A 27,808-nucleotide genomic window follows, 5' to 3' on the forward strand; every position below is an offset into this window, starting at 1 on the left:
CGTGGGGACCGAGAAAACATGCTGGCCAGTTCCCTCATTTAGAGATGAAGATGCCAGGGTCAGGGATTTGCTGACATTTCCATCGCTAAGTTTTGAGCATGGCAGGTGTAGAAGCCAAATTTCCTGAGTCACAGGCCAGTGCTCTCAAATCAGAGTCAGATTAGATGGCAGCTGAACGGGCTCTGGTCAGGGGCGGGGGTTCAAATCCCCACTCTGCCCCTCCCTCCCCAAGGGCTCTTGGGCCCTTTGCTTAACCATCCTGAGCTTCCATTTTCTTACCTATACAAGGAACATCCTAGGAGTCCCCTTGAGGGACCGCAGTGAAGGTCAGCAGGATCATATATATAAAGTGGCTACTCTGCCCTCTCTCTTCCGGAGGCCCTGTCCCTCTCCACCGGCCTCAGGCTTTTCTCCCCAGCCCTCTAGGGTTACTGAGTGGAGGACTCCAGAGGCAGAGAATTGACGGGGCCATATCATTCCCCAGTCAGCACGTCATGATCACGGGAAAGCCATTATTAACTTATTTGTTTTATAATGAGGGTAATATTATTCTTGTCATAAAGAAAACCACTAAAGCTATTTGTATTTTGGAAAAAATAATTAAGAACTTAATTACACGTGGGCCTAAATAAAGAGAAATAAATAGACGTCTTCTCTGTCCACTGAAAAGTGATTAGCATTAAGGATTACAGGGAAAGTGATAACCAAATAAGGTATCCTAACTCTGTCCCTTGAATTTAGCAATGAAAACTATGGAAAGCTGATATGAAAGCATCTTCTCATGACATTTCTGCAGCATCCCTACTAAAACATGAACTGACCAACTAAGAAACAAACCAGACACCCATACTGTACAGAATGAGGCTTTGAGGTTTGTTTTGAGGTGAAATCATTTAAAAAGCCAGCTGGAAGAATGGGCCTCATATGGTAACCAAGAGATTAAGATACAACTCCACTCATTTTTTTTTATTTGTGTTTTAACCTCAAATTTGCTGTGGAAGAAATCTTTGGCTGGCTAACTGACTTTCCACAGTATGCTATTTATCAACCACCAAAGAAAGATAGGATTACCTTTCATTGCAATCAGAGCAGGTTGCAATCAAGCACAGGAGCTATTTCAGCACCTGAGCCCCCTTTGTTTTTATTTTGATACCATGACCAGGGAGTACTGATGAGGGGAAGGAGAGGGGCCCGTGCTATTGAGGATGAGGACTCTGTATGCATCTGATTTTCCCGAGGCCTATCATCTCATGATTTTATATGACCCATCTCTTTCATAAGATTTATATGCAAAGGAAAACCAATCAACTAATCTTTCTTTCACATACAGAGTCAGTTGGATTATTCAAACTTATGAAGAGAAGAAAGAACCTAAGGAGTAAGTGGTGATCAAAAAAATTTCACTGGACTTTGGAAAGCCCATCTACCAGGTTTTCTCCTGGTAGATAACAGTGTTGTAAACAGAGCATGAGCTTTGGCGTCTCCAAGTGCCTATGGCTTCTCCGGCTCTGTAACACCAGGCATTACGATCAGCCACTTCGATTTTTTTCTACTGACTCGTCAAAGCCTTATGTAATAAATAATTTGACTTCCCCCAAGTAGCCTTTCTTCTGATTGGGAATAGGAGCCCACTGGTATGTGTGAGTACTCTGGCACTTATTTTTCAGCATAAACTTACGAAATTCTGGTATACCAATCTGGGTCTCTTGCAAGTTTGGATAGTGTCGGTCCCTTAGGGCTTAATCAGCTCTAAGTAAACTGATGAAACCGAATGCCTAGACCTTCCACTCCTAAGGACTAAAGCCACCAATCCCACAAAGGCAGGCCTGCCTGGGGAGCCAGCTGGCTCCCCTCCTGGCTGAAACTGACTATACTGCATACAGTATAGACTGTAAACAGTTTACACATTCTTCCCCGATACAGCCTGACTTTTTGATTAAAGCTCAAACCCAGGTAGACCTGTTGAATGTAATTGGCCTAGTGTGTAGCCATGACACATTCCCCAGCTTCTAAATCTGTACTGATAGGGAACCAGAGCTGCCTCCTCATTCACCTTTCCCTCCTCTGCAAAAAGTTCTCTGGTCTACAAGGGAAGCTCTGGAACTAGGGGAAGAAAGAGAGTAAAATAATAAGGACAATAAATTGTTAACTGTTCCAAAGCTTCCACCAAGAAGCATGAAAAACAATATAAAATGAAAACAGTATAAAAAAATACAAAATGAAAAACAATATGAAATGTGGCCAGTTGATAACTTTAGTCAGGTGCCTAGGAAGGAACACTTGGCGGTTTTGAATATCACTCAGATGGCTTTTAACACGCTGAAACAGAAGCGAACTGAATAGATTCTTGCTGAACGGCAAGAACTAATGTCCTATCTACGCACACGATCCCTCACATCTTGGCACAGCTTAGGGCTTTGGAATGTGGCTGAGAAATAACCAGAAGGAATAGCAAACTGCTATAACTTCATCACTCCACAAACTTACCCCTCGGAATCTAGATCATAAGCACATCCTTAAAATCATCCCCAAAGCCAATAACTTGGCTTCGACACACTTTGTCTGTGGCAGCCCCTCTCAAAACTCATTAATGATTCCATGTAAAGAGCACCCTGCCTGGGACACACAGAGGCTTTCAAACACGTTTCTCTAGTTATGTAATATGAGCTTTGAAGGCAAGGACCCGCACCCTTGATACAGCGACCAGTCGCCCCAGCCAAAGAAAGCAGAGCAGGACACTTGGGAACTTACTTGGGGACGGCAGCCCAGGTCTTTTTTAACCTATAGATGGAATTGGACTGCAGTGCAGAAATGATGGCCCTCAAGGAGGAAAAATTCTTCAGGATCCTACATTCCTGTGCGGAGAGTGATTAAAACATAAAAGGCATTTAAATCTCAATAATACAGTGAGCTGGTGGTTTCCTGTTTTAGAGGTACCACAGCTGCTATGAATTCTTACCACTAAATAGGCAGCTGTATAAATACTGAACATCAAAAAGTGGCTCCTTACTCCCACCCCAGTCACTGAAACACTTTATAGGTTTTGGCACCGTATGCTTGTTTTTCTCCCTTTAATATATTTTTTGCGTTGTTGTTACAGTTTTATGGTTTCCAGCTTTCCCAGTAAAACATGAATGGAGGTGAGTCTGCAGTGCTGTGCTCGGAAGAGCAAGTTTGCTTCTGCAGAAAGCACACAGATGCCCTAAAAACACACGTGAACCATCACTGTATCCTTCAGACAGCCTCTGTGAGGTCAGGTGGTATCGAACGTCTCATGGCCAACCTTTGCCCAGAGAGGTGTATATAACTTGGCAATAAAAACTCACCACGAGTTGAACTTTGGCTTTTATGCTCTTTGCCAAGAGGGAATATTTTTATACACATTCGTTTGGTTTCAAATTGGCTTGGGCCATGATCATAAACATTCAGAAACACCTTGGTTCCCTCGGTGTTTCCAAAATAACTTGGGCTTTTAAAATAAAATTTGCTTTGGCAGCATTTGAGAAAACAAAATAGAAAGAGAACAGGAAATATTCTGGATGGCATTTTCTGGGTAAGGAGAAAAGCTCTCTGATCCTGAAATTGAAGCTACCGCACGGAGTCTACAGCCTCAGCAGCCAGTGACCCTGGAGTCAACATCCTGCTGATGAATGGTGGGGACAGTGGAACAGTAAGGGAGAGAGCCCCAGTCTTGGCAACATGGGGAGAGTGGGTTATGCCTTATGTCAAAGGAGATGTTTCAATATACAGGCATTTGGGAGTGTAATATATCCACTGAATACACTGTGTGAGCACGGGTTTGGCTTTGTGCAGAACATCTGAAGCAAGAGATGCCAGGGTGGTTGGGCATAAATGCACATTGCTTCTAAGGTCATTTCATGAAGTCATGCTAATCCTGAATAGGAAGGAAAAACAGCCTTCTCTAACTTAGCTTGCCAAAATGTGGCTACTTAAAACTATGCCAAACAAACAAACAAACCTCCAAACATTTTTTTCTTAGAGTCAGTGCCAAAGTATTTTACAAAAGTCATGCCCACTCTTTTTAAATTTCTCAATGCTCTCCCCTTACTTGAGAAGAAAGAGCGAGCAAGCGAGAAAGAGAGAGAGAGCACTCTGAAATAAGGTCAGTCTGGAAACCCAAGCCCACGAGAGCATGGTTCAACAAAGGTTCAGAATCCAAAAGTCATGTTCCAAAAATCAAGAAACTTGCAATAAATAAAGGAACTCAGGCACAGATACTTCATACAAATTGTAATAGACATATGGAACACATTATCCAGAAAGAGGCTTCAGTTAAGGGTTTAAAGGAGTACAAGAGACATTTGGCCCCATTTCCAGAAAGGGAGGTATCTTCCAGGAGATGCAAAAGTAAAATAAAAACATAGCAGCCAGGCCAGTCCAAGATAATATGATCACATTAGGTCACAAATATTTTCTGTGCAAAATTTTTATCGTTTTTCAAATATCCTCTCGATAGAAATTAACTGTGATTAATGCAGGAAAAGTAAAATAAATCTTGGCAGGAAACCACCTATGAGTTTCATTATTTTATTAAATTACTCCACACAATTTCAAGGGACACGACATGCTCAATATTAGGAAACTACAATGCCAAGAACAAGGACCCCTGGCTTTTAAGCATGTGCTATGGGATTTGGAATAGACCTCAAATTGTTCAACTTGTATTTCTTATTATCACATAAATGCACAATTTATATTTAATTCGGACCAAAAGTCATGGTTTGAGCCACATCGTCAAACACACAAATGCTGTATTCTCGCTATAGATTTTCTAAGCAGATGAATGGATTAAAGGATATAGCATTTATGGCAAAAAAATATATATTTTTTTCTTATCATTTTAAGAAGACAGAAATTCCATGCTCTGTTCCACTCTATCAGAACTTCTTTTGTAGCTCTTGAGAAATAAGCTCAATTCAGAATAGGAGAAATCTAAGTTGTAAGATAGTATTTTCCTACTTTTTTATATACTAAAACATCTGTGGTAACAGACCACCTAACAATTCAAAATAAGGCAAATTTCCTAGCACAATTATGGCCCTGCTCTTTAATTAAAGACAACAAAAGATAATGTTAAAGAGAGGGAGAGAAGGAGAGAGAGAGGAGAGAGTGTGTGTGTGAAAATTTAAGCACTATGCCCTGAACATGAGGGCTTAATGAAAGAAATACATATTAGCATAGAAAGCAAAATGGGTTTTGGTTGAGGGCTGACCCATATAAACCAGAACACTGACTAATAAGAGATTTACATAATACTTATGTTTCAAAGTCGTTAATTACATAGCTCTTGCTGATGTAATTTCTTCTGCCTACAAAAAAAAAAAAATCTTACCCAATCTTCAAATACCAAAAATTATATCTAGTATTCAAAGCTAAATCCAAATGTCATCCTATCTGTGAAGCCTTCCTTGATCCCCCAGTCAGAAGTGAGTTCTCCCTCCTCCACAGCTGTAGCTTATCTCATGGGGCCCCACTCCTCTTTTGCTTCAGCTGAGATCATTCCAGTCTATCTTAACGTTCTTATTTGACTATAGGCTCCTGTAAGACCACATTGATTGTGTTTATCCTAATGATGTCCCCAAAGTACATAAAACTGTAGCTCACGTGCATTTAAGAGCTCATGAATTACCTGGTGACCAAGTGACTGAATACTGTTCACCTTTTCTGAATCATGAAGATGCTGATTAGTGAAGGTCATACAGTATGTAAGCGGCTGACCCAAGAGACCAGACTGACACTCAGCAGAATGTAACCAGGCCTAGAAATAAACTCTGTCCCTCCAACTTCGGATAGAAGGCCCTCCTGAAAAGCCCCAGATCAATGTGAAATCTGTGCATCTCAGTCCTTTGGAAAAGAGATTCAGGATTCTGAGAACGTACCAGCTCTTTCTATCGGTAGAAGATATAATGCTTCCGGGTGCTGGAAGGGTACTTAGGTAGGTAATCATTCTGCGCTGAAGAGTAGTCTAACACTCAGACTATCATCAAGTTCTATTTACTGAACATGGGCACAACTGACTCAGTTTGTGAAAATAAGGGGAAAAGCAGATGGATGTCCTACCCTGGAGACACAGCAGTGTGCAGGCCCATGAGCAGAAAGAAGTGTGCAAGGGACCAACTTTCTTTAAAGAGCAAAAATAAGCTAAGTTAAAAAGGCAATTTTTCTTCTTACTTTGGAGGAACAACAATAACAGCAACAAAAACCCAGTGGTCCCTCACATATGGTCATTTGATTGCCTTGCAAAACGCATAGACCCCTTTAAACAGAGAGATGGAGTGGTCTCCAATATCTACTAAATACAAAGAATATTTTTAAAAAGACAATTACATGAGCAATGTTAATCCACTTCTCAATGACTTTGGCTCTCTGCTGAGTTTTGAGTTCTTTGCCCCCCAGGATGGTACTGACAACGCATTTGGTGAGCGTGTTAAACTGAGAGATGGTAGCACGGATCGTAGGAGCCAAATGTTTGTTTTCCTTCTTATCCCTTCGAGACCAAATGCAGCCCAGGCAGTGGTGAGGCACTACTTTCTTGAATAGTTGCTAGAACAAAAGAGAAACGGACTTTCAGGACACAGACATTTCATATGGCAAAGGACATCATCTGGGTCATCTGTGAATTAGTATTTTGTAAATGGACAAACAACCCTTTTCTACTTGACTTGCCTCATCGTGTCTATTTCAATGGACAAAAGTAAATAATTAATATGTTAACTGGTCAGAAAAGCCCACATTTTCCTTCTAAATCTGCTCGACTGCACAAATGGAACACAATGACCAAAAGAAAATTTTAAATGACCGGCCACATTTTGACTTTTCTATCTCGAATGACAGGTACAAATCTATACAGTGGTCAAGAGGGTTTTGACCTCAGAATCATATCGAGGGTATGTTCTGGGCACTCACGATCATGAATTGAGTACAATGCATATGGATGCCCAGTGACCACCTGACGGGTGATCCAAAGAAGGACAGGGCATGTGGCATTACCATCAATGTGTTCTACAGGATTTCTAAAATGAAGAAAGTAAGCATATAAAAGGCAATACCATTCAACGTCACAGAATAAAAGGAAGAAAGGAAGTTACAGCCTGGTTTCCAGGTCTTTGCCCGAAAGTCATCACCAATGAGGTTTCCTATCTTTCTTTGATGCTGTCAATTGTGGAACAAAATCAAAGCAAATTCGCTGACCAAATCTGATTCTCATCTGTATGACAATTCAATACAAGGGTTTGTATGAAAGAGAACATCAGGATTTACTTTACATAGACTCTCTGATTTGCTTCTGATAATTTATTTGCATGCTCCCTAGATGGAAACTCTGTCACTTTCTATGCTGCTTTCTTCAAAGTGGTAAGTGCAGAAGAGCTAAAACCATCATGATAATTTATAATAGCCCTCTTTTCTTTAACTGGTATTTACCAGCTAACATTGCGCTAAGACACGTGACCAATGTCGTCAACTATGCATGGCTAACAAACATATTCAAAAGTACAGGAAACACACATAGACATGAACTGCCAGAGTCACATGTGGATTCAGTGAACTTATTTTATCCTAATTTATACTTTGACCGCTTTACAACCTTCCAAATAAACAGTTCAGATCTTGAAATATTTATGAGTCTGCAGGGAGAGAAATACCCATGGAACAGGGTGGATTTTGTTTCATGAGAATTAGAATTCTTATTTCCCTCTGCGTATGGAGTGCCAAGGAAAAAGCACCTTCACCCAGAATTGCAAGAAGAGCTTGGGCCTGAATTATTCAGATGATTGATTCAAGTCACATCTTCATTCTGCATTTATAGGCACGGCCTCTCTCAAGGATCACAAAAGACTTAAATCACACACCCCCACTGGCCTCCCCAGGCCACCAGTACTGTCAGTCCCCACATTTTAAGTGGAAGCCCATCTGGGGCACAGAGAGAAGACCTACTGCATCCATATAGGTCAGCTGCTCTGCCACGAGATCCTCTGGGAAGCACGTGAATTCTGCAGGCCCTCCACCTTCCAGTTCCTCTTCCTCTTCCAGGCTGAAGAAGATGGTGCTAGGAAACCCATCTGTTCACAGATGGAAAAAAAAATAGCATTTTGGTGCCACTGTTTATGATCTTGTTAGTAGAGTTAAACTGCACTTCCTTCATTTAGAAAGAAGAGGGCTAACCCTTCAGAAAACCCACAGGGGGAAATGCTAAGCACAATGAATCTGAGTGAAATGGAGGTCTGCTTAATCTCTGTACATTCTTTATTAAGTTCAGAGGCCTCATGTTATCCCTTTGATAAGCCAGATTCTTAGGCCAGGGACACAGCCAGATGAGGCAAAGTCTAGAGAAGCAAAGTTGGGGTACATTCTGGAGGTTTCCCTCATCTTGGGCTCTCTCATACTCTCTGCTCAGCTTAAGGACTCATCAAGCCACTTCCTAAGCCCCAACTATGCAATTCGTAATTACTGGCCAATTATAACCAGAAGCCTGGAAAGACCGGGCATAAAAGCAGGCCAGGCTTTGGGGTGTAGAATGGGCCATGTTGGTGTCAGAAATGCTGATGAAGTCCTCAGAATTCTAAGACAGTTCTTAGAATTCTCAAGATGTTTGGAGTAGCTTTCAGTTTCCCACCTAAAGTTATGTGTGAAGCAGAACAGCCTGAAACTAAATTCACCTGAGCCTTATTATAGATAAGGTCCTCAATTCGGCAATTACACAGGACACAGACTGAAGAAGTGAGGAAAAAAATCACTATAATAACTATTTGGATTCCAAATCAAAAGCTGAAGGACTCAGCCCATGGATTAGGAACTCCAGACTCCATTCTGAAAGACTATTTAACTGGATGAAGTCGAACTTGAACCCAAGCCTCCCTTCCCTGGAACCTTTCCTGATTCCTGGGTTGTTTTCCAACCTCATCCCCCACCTCATCCCCTTCACACTCCTTGCTCTCCTGTCAAATCTGTTCTCAAAAAAACAAAAACAAAAAACCCAGCTGCATGACTTATTTCACTTAGCATCATCTCCTCCAGTCCCATCCATGTGGATGTAAAAGTTGGGTATTCATCCTTTCTGATGGCTGAGTACTATTCCATTGTATATATGGACCACATCTTCTTTATCCATTCATCTGTTGAAGGGCATCTCAGCTCTTTCCACAGTTTGGCTATTGCGGACATTTCTGCTATGAGCATTGGGGTGCATATGGCCCTTCTTTTCACTACATCTGTGTCTTTGGGGTAAATACCCAGTAGTGCAGTTGCTGGGTCATAGGGTAGCTCTATTTTTAATTTTTTGAGGAACCTCCACACTGTTTTCCAAAGTGGCTGTACCAACTTGCATTCCCACTAACAGTGTAAGAGGGGTCCCCTTTCTCCACAACCTCTCCAACATTTGTTGTTTCTTGCCTTGTCAATTTTTGCTATTCTAACTGGTGCAAGGTATCTCAATGTGATTTTGATTTGAATTTCCCTGATGGCTAATGATGATGAACATTTTTTCATGTGTCTGTCAGCCATTTGTATGTTTTCTTTTGAGAAGTGTCTCTTCATGTGTCTTCTGCCCATTTTTTGACTTGATTATGTTTTGGGCGTTGAGTTTGAGAAGTTCTTTATAGATCTTGGAAATCAGCGCTTTGTTTGTAGTGTTATTTGCAAATATCTTCTCCCATTCTATGGGTTGCCTCTTTGTTTTATTAACTGTTTCCTTTGCTGTGCAGAAGCTTTTTATCTTCATGAAGTCACAAAAGTTCATTTTTGCTTTTGTTTCACTAGCCTTTGGAAATGTATCTTGAAAGTAGTTGCTGTGGCCAATGTCAAAGAGGTTACTGCCTATGTTCTCCTCTAGGATTTTGATGGATTCCTGTCTCACATTGAGGTCTTTCATCCATTTTGAGTTTATCTTTGTGTATGGTGTTAGAGAATGGCCGAGTTTCATTCTTCTGTATATAGCTGTCCAATTCTCCCAGCACCATTTATTGAAGAGACTGTCTTTTTTCCATTGCATATTTTTTCCTGCTTTGTCGAAGATTATTTGACCATAGAGTTGAGGGTCCATATCTGGGCTCTCAATTATCATATGGTTTCACTTATTTGTGGCACATAAAGAATAGCATGGAGGACACTAGGAGAAGGGAGGGGAAAATGAAGGGGGGGGGAATCGGAGGGGGAGACGAACCATGAGAGACTGTGGACTCTGAGAGACAAACTGAGGGTTCTAGAGGGGAGGGGGGTAGGGGGATGAGTTAGCCTGGTGATGGGTATTAAGGAGGGCACGTTCTGCATGGAGCACTGGGTGTTATACGAAAACAATGAATCATGGATGACCACATCAAAAACTAATGATGTATTGTATGGTGACTAACATAACATAATAAAATAAAATTTAAAAAAAATCTAGCTGCATTCAGTTATATCTTATCTTGGCAGAAATGTAAATCAGTGTGTTACTACTCCTGCAGGATATTTACATTCTAAGCTTTTTCTCTTTTTCTTTGTAGAAGAAGACTTTTACACATCTTGGGTCAAGTTGGGGGTGGCCTTTTCTTTTTCTTGGTTTCCCAGGGGAAAGGGGTGCTGAGAGTGGACATTACATCACTCCCCCTATCAGAGCACCACGTGGGGACTTGCCAACTCCGGGGTTAGGCATGGGATTTAAGGGTGCCCCCCCGCAACAATCCCCTCCCTACCACAGGCAAGCTGAAGATGCTGATGCTAGTGGGCTTGGGTTATGACTGGAGGAGGTAGGAGGAATCACTGCCTGTCTCCAGAGTCTGAAACACGAACAGGCACGAGCTCAGGAGAGCTAAAACCCTATGACTTCACCACTCTGCCTCCAAGCAACTCTGGGGGTACTCTTCAATTCAGTGGAGGATGAAGAAATTTGAAATCCCAAACAAAGCTCCAGAATGGGCCTCCCATCCCTCTTGTTAGCTACTATGTCAATCTATCCCAGTAGCTCCGGAATGCAGAGGCTGACCCACTTCAGCCAAAGAGGATGTGTGGTAAGGTCAGATCCTCTCACTCAGCCAACAAACACTCACAGTGACCCATATGTGCCCGGGATGTTGCTGTGGGTGAAGATTACGTGGTCCTGTCTCTCCGGGGCCTAAGCCATGCCTTCACTGTTTCTGCTTTTGGCTCCTTCCCAGAGGTAAGGGAAGTAAAAACTCGAAGCAAAATTTTACTATTGGAAAACAATGTAGGTGAACTTTTGCTTTTGCCAGCATGAAATTGGGCAAAACACGCCCATGAGAACCAAGCTCCTAAAAGTCTTTTTTCAATAACGACCCCTGGACTTCATAAACAGAGAGTTTAGAGCTTTCTTGATTAAAATTTTCCAAACTCAGGAAAAATCCATTTTCGAGCACTGCCTAAAAGCCTTTCCAAAGTCAGGCAATCCCCCTCTCCCCTGCCTCAGCCTGCCAAATGAGCTCTGCCTTCCAGTCGCTGGGTCGGAAACAATGAACGACTGGTCCCACCGGTTCCCCAATTAGGCCCGGAGCCAGGGGCAGCCCCAGTGGGGAGAGCTGGGCTCTCACACAGCATTTTCCACTCCGGCTCAGAGACAGGCGGGGAGGCCCTGAAGGGAGTGGAGGTCCGGCAGCTGGAGGAGTGCCCTTGGTATTCCAACATTCCCGGCAGATGAAGTCATCTGAGATACAGAGTACTTGGCAGTCGGCTTCTCAGGATGCGATTGCATGTTCCCCCGGCTCTGATCCCCCAAACGTAAAACAATTCCACAGGTACTGTTTGGAATGTAAGGTTATTTTCTTTGGCACTGATACAGCTTCCCTTATCGGTCGTGAGGAACCGCTTCCTTTCCCTCACTGAGGAAATCGGGCGTCACTTCAGGGAAATGCCTGTCAAAAGCTCCAAGTGGGTCAGCCGCCATGGCAACCATCAGCCAGCAAGCCAGCGAGGGGATAAATCGTCAGGCTGAAAGCCTGTCCTAACCTCACTCTGACTTTCTTCAAAGATTTCAAGCGGCCCACGACCTGCAGTTGGTGGCCCTTCCTTTGTCCTTGAAAACAGGCAGTCAGTTCCTCCAATAGGAAAAAACAGCCACAGAAACTTCCTCTGACAAGACAAGGCCTCTGGCGAGCTCAGTGACAGTAATGTCTTCCAGCTTGACAGAGAAACACCTTTTCAGGGCTTTTTGAACTTTTCTGAGGGCAGGAGCACAACTGGATTTAATTCTTTGCCTGCTGAATGGGGGTGGTGGTGAGGGGTTTCCATTCATTAGATAGAGGAGCCAGGAGACAGATAATAAAAAGCTAAATCAAGTTCAGCGTGGGACATGTTGACAAGAGAAGGTAAAAGATCCTCTTTATGGTATTAGAAGAAACTCAAGGAAATCACTTTGCTTCTCAGAGTCAGTTTCCTCTTCTATAAAGTGAAAGCACCAGACTAGGTGGTCTTAAAAATCTCCTTGGCTCTAGAAGGCTGAGGCTCTGTAATTAGCACTTTGATAAACTTTAGAATTTTTATCCACCACCAATCCCCTAGCAGCTTGTCTCTCTCAGACAAACCGAGGTCATTCATCAAGTATAGGGAGAACAGTCTGGGGCGGCTGGGTAGCTCAGTTGGTTAAACCTCCAACTCTTGGTTTTGGCTAGGTCATGATCTCAGGGTCGTGAAATCGAGCCCCACGTCAGGCTGTGCGCTCAGTGAGGAGTCTGCTTGAGATTCTCTCCCTCTCCCCTTCCCTCCTGCACTCTCTCTCTCTCCCTCTCTCTCCAACAACTAAATAAATTTTAAAAAAAGAAAAAATATAGGGAGAACCTATCTTCAACATGGAGCCTGCAGAATCAGAATCTAGCTTGTTCTCTGGAACCAAGCAAGTACTCACTGTCAGTTTCCACTTCTTGCTTGTGAAACTGCTCAAGAAGATTTTGTGCCCTTCTCTCTGGATCAGAGCCTGGCATCATCCGTTTGAGATAATCCAGCAGTTTCTGTAAGCAAGGGAAGTGAGGGGGCTCCCGGAAGTCCTCTGCACACTGGTCAAGCCAGGCCCTCAGGATGGAGGCGATGGCACTGAGAAATAGAAAGGGAGAGTCACTGCACCCAACTGGCTGTGGGGACTCAAAACAGGGCCTGGACACCATGGCCTCACCCAGAACACTCCACAGGACTTGGGGTCAACAGAGAATTCATCCCAAATTCCTGGCAATGTCAGTGAAGTTAAAGTGCTAGAAAACAAGCTGGTTACATTTTTATTGTTTTAAGTGGTGGCTGTATAGCACGGGAGAGACTGATAAGTTCCAAAAAGACAAAGGACCATCAACTTATCAACTTTGGAAAAACCCGCACAGGGGGGAAAAAAAGGGCACGTGGAAGAAGATTTAGTGAGTCCCGAAGCAACTTCAAAGCAATCTGTGACAGTGAGATTATGGGTTTCCAATTCTGGCTTCACTCAAATCAGAGACCACAAAATCAACTGGACCGACATTTTAGAAAATCACTGACAGTGGGCCCAAAATCGGTCTACTGACAGGAAGTACCTATGTTGGGAAAAGATAAGAGCACTGATTTAATTTTACAAAGATTCCCAGGGGTTCAGCCTAAGTGCCAAAAAACGTCCTCCCCCAATTATCCTTCTGCTTCTCGAATTACAAGAGGAGAATCTGTGGGAGAAACAGTACCTCTTAGAGAAGTAGGTCTTTGAAAGGTAAGGGAGAAAACATGGAGATGCAAAGCCCCCGTGAAGGGGATTCCCTCCGATGGCTCAGCAGGGTCTGTGTCAGGTGAGAGAGGGGCCGGGGCATGAGGAGCCATGGCCACCACCCCCCCCCCCCAACGCTACTAATAACACGACTGTGCTGTCTTTAGGTGAGGGGCAGCCCCTCATCCAGGGGAAGCAACAGCTGACTGGCAAAAAGGATAAAAAGTCTTGAGTGCTGTGATTCTACGCTTCACCTTCAAAGAGGACGTGCTGGGCTGTGTCTGCCAGGAAGGACAGTACTTTGCCTCTTTACTGACCAGCCACCCCCATGGCTAAGGCAAATGCACTGATGCTGGCTGCAGGTGGTGGGGGCTATAAATTAATCCACATGTTAGTGACAGTGACGGGACACTTCGTATTAGCTGAAGACCCCACTGACCAAAATTTTTCAGCTGACAAAAAAATATGTTAGCACCTTTAGAAATGATCATTTAAGTATACTTCAAACAAATTGTTTACTTAGTTAACAAACTATAAAGAGACCACAAGGTAATATTATCCGTCGATGTGGACCTGCAGGCCGGGCTTTCGCAGGCATGTCTAAATTCTACACGTCCCAATTTCCTACCACGGAGCAAGACTACAATCCAGCCATACATACAACTAAAGCCAATTCAAGGCTTAACTTCTGGAAGTAGAGTGCAAACAAAAGAAAAATAAATTTACTGTTTTCACTGCTATGGATATTGTTGCTTTACCAATGAGGACATGAAGGTGTCTGGAACTATAATATTTACATGCGTACGTCGGAAGTAGGTGACATAAAGCCATCAAATAAATGCTGGAATTTAAAGCCACAGAAATGATTAAAATATGCTCTAAATCTTTAGTACAGATTAAATAAATTAAATAAAAAGCCAAGCAAAAGTTTCCCTTCCTTCTAAAAAGTTCGAAGAAATTAATATGAGCTCTGGGATTAAATGAAAACCTAAGTGAAATGAACAGGCTTCTAGTCGGTGGACCTGCGATCCTTGGTTTGCCGTTGCTTCATCTGTTCCATGGATATGCCTGTGTTCCCCCGCCATTCATATGGTGAAACCCTCCCCCCCGCCAAAATTGATGGACTTCTACTTTCTGACAGCCCACACAAAGCATTCATTATTTCTCCTTTCTTCACAAAAAACAAGTATCATGAATTAAAGAAGAAAATGAAGTGGCATTCTGATATGTCATTTTTCTAAGGAATGGGACTATTTTCCTATGAATTCTTTCTCTTCTTGGCTGACAAGCACTGAGCCCAGAACCGGGTTAGGCACACAGGTGGGTTCATAACCTGGAAGGCAGGAAAACCTGACATTTGCCTCTGTCACATTGATTCTTACACACACTTTTGTCCTTCTCAAAAGAAGGGTGAATTGATTTCATGAGTAGAAAACTACTCATTTAATATTTAATACTTCAGTGAGAGGATACTCTTCCAACGATACTGATGGAAGAACAGTCATGGAGGGATGATAATGCACATCAATCAATAAAAGTAAAAAGAGCTTCCACCTAACAACAAGAACAGCAACGCAATGACCCTAGTGACTCCTCGGTTTCGTGACTTGAAAGAAAACTGAGGCAGAAATCCAGAATCACAGGTAAAAGACAGATAGGAAAAGATATTAATATATCATTGCCTTCTTGGCCTCCCATAATTGTTAATTTTAAAATTACAAAGCTGATTATTTATTGCAAAAAAGTAAATATTACAAATGTATACAAACTAAAACAGCAAAATACCTATGTCCTCTTCATTCTAATCCCATTTCTATGACTACCTATCAGCAGTTTGGAGTATATCCTTCTAGACTTTTCAACAGATATGTATATATACTTAAATAAATATGCTATGTATGTATAAGCCAACATGGATTTTTTTTTCCCCACTGAATAGTATGAAACCGACACCTCTCCATTGGAGATCTAACTTACTATTTCCCAGAGTTACATATACTATTCCACTGCATGGACACACCATCATTAATGTAAGCATTCTTCTACTAGTGTGCAAATATTCAAGTTATTTTCATGTTCTCACAATCACAAACAATCACAAAATATGCATCCTTGTTTACATCTCTGAATACTTATGCATTTCTATGGGACACATTATTTAGAGCTTATTCTCATGGAAGTTGCAGCCTGGAAGGGCTAGGGGAGTTCTGAAGAGGGACTTGAGTCCAGATTCGACTTGCCTTTAGGTGCACATTTCTTCCTCCTCAGTCTGATGTTTTTAACTAGCGCTGGTAATCTATTCCTTCTACCCTTTGTGACAGTGCCCTCCCCACAGCTTAGCCTAAGAGGACTTCGAAAGTTCACTATAGACCCAGACACTGACTTGGTTAGAAAAAGCAATTTCACAGAAAAGAGGAAGGAAGCGGGGGAGGAAGAAGGAAGAGAAGAAGGGAAGGAAACACACAAACAGCACAACACAAGGCAGACACCTGCCCTCATATCAGCAGGGTGGTTATCAGCATGCCAGGAAGGGAGGTTTTCTGGGAAGACCTGGACATGTGCCCAAAGCTCACAGTAGCTTTATGTTTACCAGTCCTGGGAAGAAACTTCCCGTTCCTGATAGGCTATAAAGCAGATAAAATGTGAAACATTTAATATTTCAAAAAGGAAAGCAACATCACAAATCATGGCAGCCAACAGGATTGCTGGCCAACGCCTTTCCATCTCACCCTTCATGGCTCCACCCCAAAGATGGAACTTATGTCCCAACCAGAACTGGTTGCTTGGGAGAATGTAAAGAACCTCCATACTGAAGGGAAATCTGGTTTAAAATCACAAACTTACAGGAAAGGTGCGACTATTAAGCTAGAGAAGCTACTTGGCTCTGCACCAGAACAAGGAAGGAGGATGAAGGAGGAAAACCAGCTGGGATGGGTCCCAGTTGTGCCACCTGTGAACAAAGGGAGTTGGCCAGGTCCCTCAACCTCTACTGACCCCTACCTGGAGGAGACACGCAGTAATACCTGCCTGCAGCTCCCTGACACTGTTCAGTGCTTTCACCCCACAGCATGGCAATACGGGCATTTCCAGGTACCTACAGAGAAACCTAACTGTTGGCAGTCTTTTTTTTTTTTTAAGATTTTCTTTATTTATTCATGAGAGACAGAGAGAGAGAGAGGCAGAGGGAGAAGCAGGCTCCCAAGGAGCAGGGAGCCCGATGCGGGACTCGATCCCAGGACCCTGGGATCATGACCTGAGCCGAAGGCAGACGTTCAACCATCGGAGCCACCCAGGCGCCCTAACTGTTGGCGGTCTTAAAACTACTTGCCATAAATCACAAAAGGAAGGGACTGAAAAAGGTAAAAGGGCTCAGTGAAAATCAATCAGCACTCATGGACATCACTCAGAGAATCCTCTAACACAGAAAAGATGACATGGAATCCACACCGTGGTACACCACGTGTGGCCCCAGTCCTGCTGCAGGAAGAGTCATTGGAAACAGACTACGCACATGTGTGCACCCCCCGCCCCGCCCCACGTAAGGCAACCTTGTCAGGACAGATCAACTCAGGGACCCCAAACTCTAATAGAAACCACAAGACGTGCTTCTTGAATGACTTGTGAAGACTGAAGAAGTACTTTGTGATACCGAGTGGAAAGATCGCGATTGTGACATAATCTAAACCCAGTAAGGAGGAAAGGCCATGAGCTCCTTTTCCGAAGTCATCTCTAATGCGTTACAGAGCAACACGCCCTCGGTCCCAAGTAAGGATGCTGGGTGGGTGGCCAGGGGCAGGAGCCCAAACTGATAGTCGAGGGGGTGACCAGGATTGCTTCTTCTACCTCAGGCAGTCCTGGCCACCCTCTCCAACCTACCACGATGGTCTGTAAGGGACAGGAAGACATGCTCAGACATCCATGCATGAAACTGAAGGACACAGCGTCTAAGGCTTTTACTTCTAAGGAAACAGACCCGTGGGGAGATTTAATTCACTAATTACACTCACAGTATTTGAGTGCACTTTGTTTTCCATATTCACAAAAACCACGTATGTGAACAACATCACAATAGGGAATCCCACAGAAGGATTTAGGAAACAATGGTCAGGTGAGATCTCAGGTACAAGGAAGAGTTACTGGGGTGAAGACTGTGGCAACAGCGTGAGCAAAGATCCTGAGGTGAGAGAGGGCAGAACAGTTTCAGGGGATGTACAGAAGACCTGTTTAAAGAACAGGAAGAGAGGGGAGGAATGCAGCACAGTGAGATTTGCTATACTCATTTCTCAGCCAAAGAGAAATCACACTTAGTAATACCTGGCTTCCTGGAAAATATGAGACAGATGCCTTTGCTGAGAGGGACAGGGAACCAGTACTGAGAGCCACCATGGGGACCTTCAGTGCAGAGTAACTGGGCTGCCTGAGGTGAGCGTCTAGGCTGCCAGGATGCTCAAACCACAGATTTTTAAATACATACAGGGATTTGAATGCACAGGTACTAAATCATATTAAAATCTCATTGGTAGTAAAATATTCTCTGATTGGTCAAAGGCTTAATAAATTTTCAAAATATGAAGTCATCTCTCCCATGATGTGTAACCTCCAAGCCAAGAAATAGGATTATTAGGACAAAAATAATAACTCTGTCCATTTAGAGCTCTTTTCTCTCCCCAGAAATCCGAGATAATTTATTGTTACTTAATAAGACATGGAACCATTTTTTTCAAAAGCAGCAAAATGTTTTTTTCTATGTTTGGATATTCTCCAAAAACTGGATCTTCTCCTACTATAGATAAAAGATAAGAAACTCCATGTGGAGGGTGGGCCTCTGAATCAACGTGGCAGGTGACAGCGCCAAGCCCTGAGGGTGGGAGCCAATGGCGCCTTGCTCTTCAGGGAAAGAAAGGAAAGTGACCTTGACACTGACTCTAAGCTAGACACCCCCCCTCCCGCCTTGTTCTCCTAGTCACTGAGGAGATTTTCCTTTTCAGAGAAGGCTGCCAGATAGAGGCTGCCTCGGAGACCCCCAGCAAGATGGTTTCCCTGACAAGAAAGAACAAAGGAAGGTACAGAGAATTTGTTTCCCTTTGTTTTTCTGAAAAAGCCTGGAAAAGACGGAAACGTGACTACCTGGACTTGTCAAGGTCATCTTGCAATGCTTTCTTGTATTTTCCATTGTGCATTTTTGGTGCAGAGGCTGAGCAGGGATTAGAAGGCTGGGAGGGAAAGTGAAAGAGGAAGGCTGAGAGGCTCAGGGAAATCAAGGCAAACGGGGCCAGATTCAGAGCTAAGCAGCGGGCAAGTACAGGGCACAGAAGCCAGCGAGAGGCCAGGAGGCAGTGCAAGAGAAAAAGCTCCAAGGTGAGGAGGAGGAGGAGGAAGACTGTGATAGGGAGGACACCCAGAAATACCCAGTAAATATGGGTGGGGAAGGCCCCAGAGGAGGAGGAGAGGAGCCCGAAACCAATTATCCAAAGTCAGGAGTGTTTACACACCTGTCTTTTATTCCCAAACTAGATGTGCAGGCCCTGGCATCTGAAGGCAGATTTACAGAAACTGAAGAGAATTACTGTGTACAGACCTAACCCCGTATCACCAAACCTTACTCAGTGTGTCAGTGTCTGCGCTCCATTAGAAAAGGGGAAAAAAAAAACTAAGAGGGCTCTGAAATGCCTGCTTTTTCATGAGCAGCTCAGCCAATGTGGCTAAACAGTCTCTGGAGGGCCTAACGGGGGCCCCGGTTCGGTGGCTCATTAGGTGCGAGCTAGCCTCTGTATGCCTCAGCTTCCTCACCTATAAAATGGGTACAATAATGGATGCCTCCTCATAGGATCGTGAGGCCAAGAGCTAATTATGCGAAGTATTTAGAAGAGTTCCTAGGACATAGTGAGTCCTCAAAAAATATTAGCTATTTTTATTGTTTTAAAACAGAAGAATGGCAGTCTATTAGACTAAGGACTAGATAAGCACCATATTCTAGTTGATAAAGTTGTTTCCCACCGGGTACAAGTCAACAACTCTGATACTGCCATCCAAGTATCCTGAAACTGAACAACTAAGCAAATGCATGGCAGATGGTGGATGCCACTTTTCTCGCTGTTGCAGAGGGAATTTACAAATAAGCAAAGAGAACAGGCTAAAACCGTCTATGCGGTCATGGATTAGGGTTGGAGACATCAGTAGGAACTCGTGTTTAACATAATATTGATACAGATGGTTATACATAAATATTCCTAGATGTGTGTATTTACATAATTAGTGTAAACATAAATCTCCTAGCCCTATCAGCTGAGACGGCTAAAAAGAAATGACATCCTAGCACCCAGATCCTGGTTTCCGATACTATTCTGCAATGAAAAGAACCAGGTCTCCTTGAAGAAATGGCTGATTCTAGGACTGGGGCAGGAAACATACAAGCTGAGCCTGGAGCACCTTTTCGTGCCAGAAGGTAAGAAGGGCTTGAACAACTGCACACACCCACAATTATAGAGATGCCTATCAAAGTGACATACGAGTCAATCAAAAGAGCTCCCAATGGCCCAAACTGGAACAATCTGAGCAACAAATAAACTAGCATTGTATTATGACCCACAGCATAAAAAAATTTACTCACGGAGTCTAAACTGATAAAAATGTTTAAATAAATAAATGGGGGAAACAAATCTCCCATGCAGAAGTTTTCCAAATACATTGATTAGATACCTTACCCTCACAGAGGGGGAGAATAATCCCTACTCTTTAATTGGGGGTTATGCACTGTGACTTCCTTCCAAACAATATAGTATGGGAAGATGTTTTCCATGGAGAAATCTGAAAACTACTACTCCAGCCAGGTGATCAAGACCAATGACAGTCATAAATCATATTGATAGTATGGACCCTTGATAGCATGTGATGAGAATGGCATTCTACCTCTGTAATAGTCCTCTCAAAAACTCTTAAATTCAGTCTAATTATGAGAAAAATAGTCTAGTTATGAGAAAAATTCCAATAAAGGGGTATCCTATAATACATCTGACTTTAAAACCATAAAGGTCATGGAAACCCAGAAGAGTCTGAGAAACTGTCACAGCCAAGAGGAGCGTAGGTTGATACGACAGTTCAATGTAATATGGTATCCTGAGTGGAATCCTGGAACAGAAAAAGGACATGAGGTAAAAAGTAGGGAAATGTGAATAAACTCCGGACTTCAGTTAATAATGTGTCATACTGGTTCATTAATTGTAAGAAATGTACTATAGTCACGTAAGAACAGTAAGGGAATCTATGAGGAAGGCATATGGGAACTCTGCTGTATTATCTGTTCAGTTTTTACATAAATCTAAAACTGTTCTGAAAAACATCTTTCTTTTTTTTTAAAGATTTCATTTATTTATTTGACAGAGACAGAGATAGCGAGAGCAGGAACACAAGCAGCGGGAGTGGGAGAGGGAGAGCAGGCTTCCTGCCGAGTAGGGAGCCCGATGTGGGACTCGATCCCAGGACCCCCGGATCATGACCTGAGCCGAAGGCAGACGCTTAATGATTGAGCCACCCAGGCGCCCTCCGGGGGCCTCTTAAGCGGGGCGCCTGGGTGGCTCAGTCGGTTAAGCGTCTGCCTTCGGCTCAGGTCATGATCTCGGGGTCCTGGGATCGAGCCGTACATCCAGCTCCCAGCTTAGTGGGGAGCTGCTTCTCCCTCTCCCTCTGTCCCTCTCCCTGCTCATGCTATCTCTCTTTCAAATAAATAAATAAAACCTTTAAAAAAAAAAAAAAGAAAAGAAAAACCTCTTACTTTTAAGAAAAAAGCATGAACAGGAGAGTCTGACCTCAGTTCTTAAGAGAAATCGTCTCCTTTTTATCACAGGGGAAGAAGCAGAGGACACAGAGTGTAGAGGGCAAGGCGTGGGTTGAAATCCCAGCTTTCCCTTATTCCCTGTGTGACCTTGGACATGCTCCTTAACCTTTCTCTGTTTCAGACCCCTCATGTGTAAGAGAGGAGTAAGAATACATAGGGTTAGTATGGGAATAATAAAAGGATATACACAGGGACTATCCCTACTAAGCATCCATGAATTCTAGCTCTTGCTGTTGGAAAGGGACACTGCCACTCCCACCCCAATTATTTCTCAGGGACCTCTGTAGCTCCGTATTCTCCAATTCCTCACTGTCTGAGGCGGGTGTTTTTGTTATAAATGGGCCTCGAATGAAAAAACTGCTGAGGCCTTCTCCATTTTTCACCATTAGAATGGAGTAAGTTGGTAAATTGGTAAGGAAAGACGCAACAAGGCCCCAAGAGCAGGAAGCAGGCACTCAGATCCATGGGCCCGACCCGTCTAATCTTCCTTCTTCTTTCCTCATATCCTGCAACCCATCTCCTTCCCCAGGAAACAAGCCTAACTTCCCCATTTCTAACAGCTGTCTGGGGACCTGGCTCAGGCTGTTCATTCAGTAATAAAGCCAGGCAAAACAACATAGGATAAAGTAAATAATCCCAAATTAGAAAATGTCAGGATGCTAACACACTAAAACACTAATCACAATGGTGATAATATGCCTCAGCTCTTCATGGACTTCTGGCTGCAACCAGATTACTGTGATCTAGGCATATGTGAGCTGGAAAGGCACCTGAGATCCCGATGCTCTTCTGAAATGGCAGGCCCAAGAGCAAAGCGGTGAGAAGCCCAGGTCTGGGACCTGAGTTCAAATACCAGAGCTCGCTTAACGAGCTGGTTGACATTAGTCAAAGTATGTAACTTTTCTGGAGCTTCCATTTACACACCGATAAAATGAGGACAATAGCTCACAGCAAATCTGCGATGGTAAAGGAAGATACAAGGCCCCTCGCAGAAGGGGTCATGCTAGTAAGCACACCATACACTGCGGCCAGGGGTGGTGGCCAGGCTGGTGATGGCGGTATCATCACTGTCATCCCCTGCCAGGCTGCAGGGTCATTCAATGACGGGGTCTGATCGAGATGCCTGTTTGCCTTTCTCTAACACTTCGAGAACTCCAAGAGATTCTTAAGTGACTGATTTTTCTTCTTTCTGAACCACTGATCATCGACATTGTTTTACTCCTCCTGAATTTTCAGAAAACTAATTTCTGCTTTGGGGACCTACTCTCTTCCCAAATTTTGATTCAAGATTTCAATTTTGATTCAAGATTTCATTGACTTTTAAAACGATAATTTCTACTTTTCTTTGTCCAGTATGGATATTTTAAAGACAATACCAGGTTCTTTAATGTAGTGTATTATTTCTCCATTTCTTCTTTATTCTCATGCTACTTTAACTTTTTAAAAATACTCCTTTCACTGTATAGCCTTTCATTCTTTTAAATTTCAAGTTTTAAATCTTATTTTTGCTCTGTTCTTTACCCCTTTCTTTGCCCCATTTTTGTTAAAATAGCCAAATTAATTTCCACTGCCTTCTTAGGGTATTTGAGTTTGCTGGAATGAATATTGATTGCAAACTCTGTCGGAAGATTTTTTTAGTACTTTCCACTGTAAAGTTTCTCGGGCATCAAGGAATCACAGCCAGGCTTCTTTAACTCATCTCCCTTTTCTTTAAAGTGGTTCCAATGTCTTGGATTACTACTATTCATGTGATTCTTTACTGGACTAAAATCTGGTGTCACTATTTACAACTTCTGGGAAAAGAGTACAAGAATGGCATTCATATCGTCTGAATATGCAGAGATGAAAGCAGAATGATTTCAACAGTTTAAAGCACTGCGGTGGCAAAGAGTTTGAGAAGACAAAACACAGCGCTCCAGAAGGGAAGTGCAGAGAGTCAAAAAAAGAAAAGGAAACAGAACTATTTCAATATTATAATAATAGTCATTAAAGGAAAGAAAAAATTGTCATTTCCTGAGGAGTCTTAAACCTCTTTAAATAAAGCATATTAGATACATAGATAGATAGATAGATAGATAAATATTCTAATTTCAGATCCATCCCAGAGAATGAAGATTCACCGTGTCAAGTTTCCATATGGTTAATATCCCTTCTTTACGTTCTCTTCACTTCTGAATTCAATGATTGTAATAAATCTGCACAAGGGAAAGCTTCCTTTCCCATCTGGTTCTGATTTTTTTATTCTAAATAGACAGCGTTTTATCATATAAAAGTGTCAGCAACAAGGAGGAAAAGGGCACAGGTAGGACAGATGTGGGCAGAAATGTTGTTTCCTGTCACAGGAAGTGAGTTTCCTGATTTCCAAATAGTGGCAAGTTTAGGGATTGTAGAAATAAACATTGGATGCCTTATTATATACAACAGTCCAGCGCTAACATCAGAAATCACTGTGCGGCAGATTCCAACACCTAGAAGCCTTGGAAGTTGCCTTCCTCGCAACGGAAGGAATTCGTGTTTTGGCTAGATGACTTTAAAGGCCCCCAATATTGCACAAAGCCCGAACTGGGCACACTCGGGCCTGGAATTACAAGTGGGAGTCACAGCACAATCTGACACTTTTTGAAATTCATGAAGAACACTAGTCAGTTGCAGTCCAAGACACCAGAAGCCAATCTTTCATCTCGACGGTTCCATCTGTACTTCCCCATTTTTCTTTCTTCTAAGTTCTTTTATCCTCTGAAAGGTTGATTAGATCCATATTTAGAAATACAGGGAAGACTGTTATCCTGGGCTTTGGGACCCTGTATGAAATGTAAGCCCTGCTCTAACGCTTTACGTTAAAAACTGAAAAGCCAAAAAAGAGTTGAGGATTTTTCCGTTCGGGGTTAAACCTCACAGTAATTCCGCCCCCCCCCCAACCCACACCACTCCCCATCTGCAAAACTGCAGGCATCTGCCCTAAAACAGGATGTTTACTTCTTAGAAAATTACATTCCTGCCGTGGGTTTCCCACCTGAAATCACAAGAACACAGATTCACAGCAAAAGAAAACAATAGGCATTTTGCACCCCAACCCCCCATTTCGACCCCACAATACAAAGCTTTAGCTCATCTCTGTACTGAGAAGCACAGTGAGCAGCTGTGATGTCACGATTAATAACGAGCAAGTCAAAGAAGCTGTCTGTTTTGTTTTCCTATTTTATCAAAACTGGTGGCACAGCCCCTCCGACTGAAAAAAGCAGTCAAGGGCACCTCTCAAAAATTCAATATAATATTTGGGCCATATCTCTGTTTCTTTCTTTTTTTTTAGCATTTGATTTATTTCACAGAGAGCGAGAACGAGAGAGCATGAGTTGGGGGGGAGGGGCAGAGGGAGAAGGAGACTCCCCTCTGGGCAGGGAGCTCTCAACGCAGGGCTCCATCCCAGGACTCTGGGATCAGGACCTGAGCCGAGGGCAGACCTTAACCGACTGAGCCACCCAGGTGCCCCAGTATCTCCGTTTCTGATTTTCATTCTCACTTTTGGAGAGATGAAAACTAAACAAGTTTTATCCCAGCGGTCATTAAACTTGAAAGGACGCCAGGGATCCTACATTCTGAGCACTCATTTTTCAGGTCAAGAAACTGAAAGTGAGAGAGAGATGAAGTGACCAGGTCATATGGCTGGGAAGTGACAGTGACTGGTGAGGGACTCGAATCTGAGTTCTCCAGGCTCCTTATCCAGGGCCCTTCACCTTCTCTGAGGCCGGCTCCTGGGCGACCTCTGCATTGGATTCACCTCATTCTAAGATGGGATATGAATAAATAAATAAATCCCCAAATACGCATGGTCCTATTTTTATATACTTCTAGATATTCATAAATAAAGAGCTTGCACTTGAGGACTGCAGTCCTCACCATGTAGCAGAGCTTCTTACCTGCGCACTATTGATATTTAGAGGCAGCGCATTCTTTGTTGGAGGGCGGTGTTTTGCGCACTGTAGACTGTTTCACAACGATCCTGGCCTCTACCTACCAGATATCAATAGCATCCCCCCACCAAGTTAAGACAAAAATTTCTCCAGATGTTGCCAAATATCCTCTGCGGACAAAACCAGCCCACTGAGAACGGCCATAGAGCCATATCTCCTACACATGCACCAGCCATCAGGAAGCCTTCGGTCATGGCTTCATGTCAGAGGCCAGAGCTCTGGGATGGTGGAGGAATTCTCCGTATGTTACAGATGGAATGAAGAAGGTGCTACCCTGATTTCCTCTCAGAAAGACAGAGCAGTGACCCTAACCAGCCACAGAAATGATTAGGAGAAGGGTAACTTCCAAAAGAGAGAGCAAAAAGATAATGGTGAAATGAGATGAAAAATAATAAAAGGAGAAATGGGGGGAGGGTGGGGAGGAAGCAGTATGAAAGAAGGAAAATGCAAGGAAGAAAGAGGTCAGCTGAGAGAAGGGATTTTAGCATTCCAGTATTTGTAGGACAGAGTGGCCCATTATAAGATAAAGTGGCGTATTTTCATCAGGCATAAATTTTTTTAAAAGGCAAGTCAGTCTGAGGAAAAGGGTCAAGTACTTTCTACCAATTCATTGTGAGGCTTTAGGAAAGGACCATTGTCCCCAGATGATGGACCCCCTCAGGGGAGTTCTATGTGAAGCTCTTTGTTAAGGACTCATACGCTTAAAACTGGAAAGCCCTTTAAAACAGCTTATCCTGGAGTTTCACCCACATTACACTGTTCCCGGTGTACAATGAAGTTGAATAAAGTTTTATAATAGGACCTTAAAATAATGAGCATGATTCTTCACATCCAGGGTACAAACTAATTTTCTTTAACGTGTGACTTCCCAGAAACCTACTTAATCTCAAAACACCTCCTGGGAAACAGAAAAGCTCTGGATATTTTTCAGACTGTTACTCTCCCTGGAGTGTTCAGGTGGCTAGTTGAATGGCAGCTCCAAATCTGACTCAATTCCAAAATTTGTGGAGAACAACACACTTATTTCTGAATCTGGTCACAGGGGGAGGTTACATGTGACAAGGTGGCCACTCAGGTCTCCTTTCGTATATGCTTTAAAAGACTAATTCTAAAAAGGTTCTTTTCAAAAAATTATTATTTCAGTAAGTTTTCGGGGATAAACACAATTAACAACAAAACCTCTCTAGTCCTATGATTCTCAAACCCTTAGGGTGCATAAGAATCACTCACGGATCTTACTGAAATGCAGGTTTTAATCTAGGTCTGTGGTGAGGCCTGATATTCTGCATTTCTAATAAGCTCCCTGGTGGTGCTGATGCTCCTGGTCTGTGTACCACAGTCTAAGTAGGAAGTCTGTAAGTCTATTCCATCCCCCCACACCACCTATTTGATGATACTGTTTCCCTCCTACAAAAACTTTTCAGGGCTGACTGTCTACTGCTTACCAGGGAAGGTCCTTATTCTCTTGGGAAAATGAACCCCCTTCGAAATAGCTTCGGCTCTACAGCTCCCCTCGACCTGGTACATACGCCATCATGAAGCGGCCACACCCATTCCGTGTTGTTCCCAAATATATTTCCCCAATATGGTCCCACCGTTCCCCCTGCTTGGGTGGCTCTACCACCAAAATCTTCACCCTCCTTCAGGACCTACCCGAAATGTCAACTCCTCCAAGAAGCCCCCCCAAGCCCTCTAAGAATAAAGGTATTTGTTCGCTCACCACACGCCTTGCATTTGACATTCAAATATCTATATTGGTGTGTCTGGTTTTCTGGAAGGTTATGGTCCATCCAATAAAATAATAAAACTGCCTCACTCAGGACTTAAAAAGATACTCAATTTTCTAACCTTCATATCCCTGGCTTCTGAAGAAAGGATTCCATCAGTCAATCCTCTGAGGAGTTAAAATATTCCACAGGATTAACTGCCTGGACTTTTGGCCCCAAGATGAATATTTAGTAAGAGAACTTTCAAGGACCCTGGCATATATCCCACTGACTCAAGAACATCACTCCTAGAGCGGCCTGCACCCCTACATCATGGATTATTCTTCAGTGTCTCCTAGATTATTCTCATCAGATTAAACCATCACCCAGGTTTAACAAACACATACAAAATGAAAAAAACCCTCCTTTGCCCCAGATCATCCTCTAGCCCATTTCTCTTCTCTTACAGCAAAACTCCTCCAAACTTCTGTCTTCTCCTGACCCAGACCTCCATCCACCAAAACTACATCTGTCAAGGGGACCAAAGACCACCGTGTTGCAAAAGCAGTAGTCTCTTCCCAGGCTCCTCTCACTTGATGTATGAGCAGTGTTAGACATGGTTGGTCACGTC

The 27,808-nt window shown here is 43.1% G+C and overlaps 1 protein-coding gene across 5 annotated transcripts in view; it reads right to left on the bottom strand.

The window, feature by feature from the left end:
* RGL1 (ral guanine nucleotide dissociation stimulator like 1) overlaps positions 1–27,808 on the bottom strand; it is a 242,911-nt gene that overhangs the window by 33,451 nt on the left and 181,652 nt on the right. For all 5 annotated transcript variants that reach the window (XM_025877976.2, XM_073900122.1, XM_025877978.2 and 2 more), the window contains 4 exons: positions 12,854–13,038; positions 7,957–8,081; positions 6,349–6,564; positions 2,752–2,855 (listed from right to left, as the gene is read on the bottom strand). In XM_025877976.2, the coding sequence (XP_025733761.1) occupies positions 2,752–2,855; positions 6,349–6,564; positions 7,957–8,081; positions 12,854–13,038 (630 nt within the window). The remainder of the gene's footprint in view (positions 1–2,751; positions 2,856–6,348; positions 6,565–7,956; positions 8,082–12,853; positions 13,039–27,808) is intronic.

Source organism: Callorhinus ursinus, unplaced genomic scaffold, assembly GCF_003265705.2.
Source record: "Callorhinus ursinus isolate GAN/ISIS: 27379988/994484 unplaced genomic scaffold, GSC_fseal_2.0 scaffold13, whole genome shotgun sequence".
In the NCBI taxonomy this organism is placed as follows: Eukaryota; Metazoa; Chordata; class Mammalia; order Carnivora; family Otariidae; genus Callorhinus; species Callorhinus ursinus.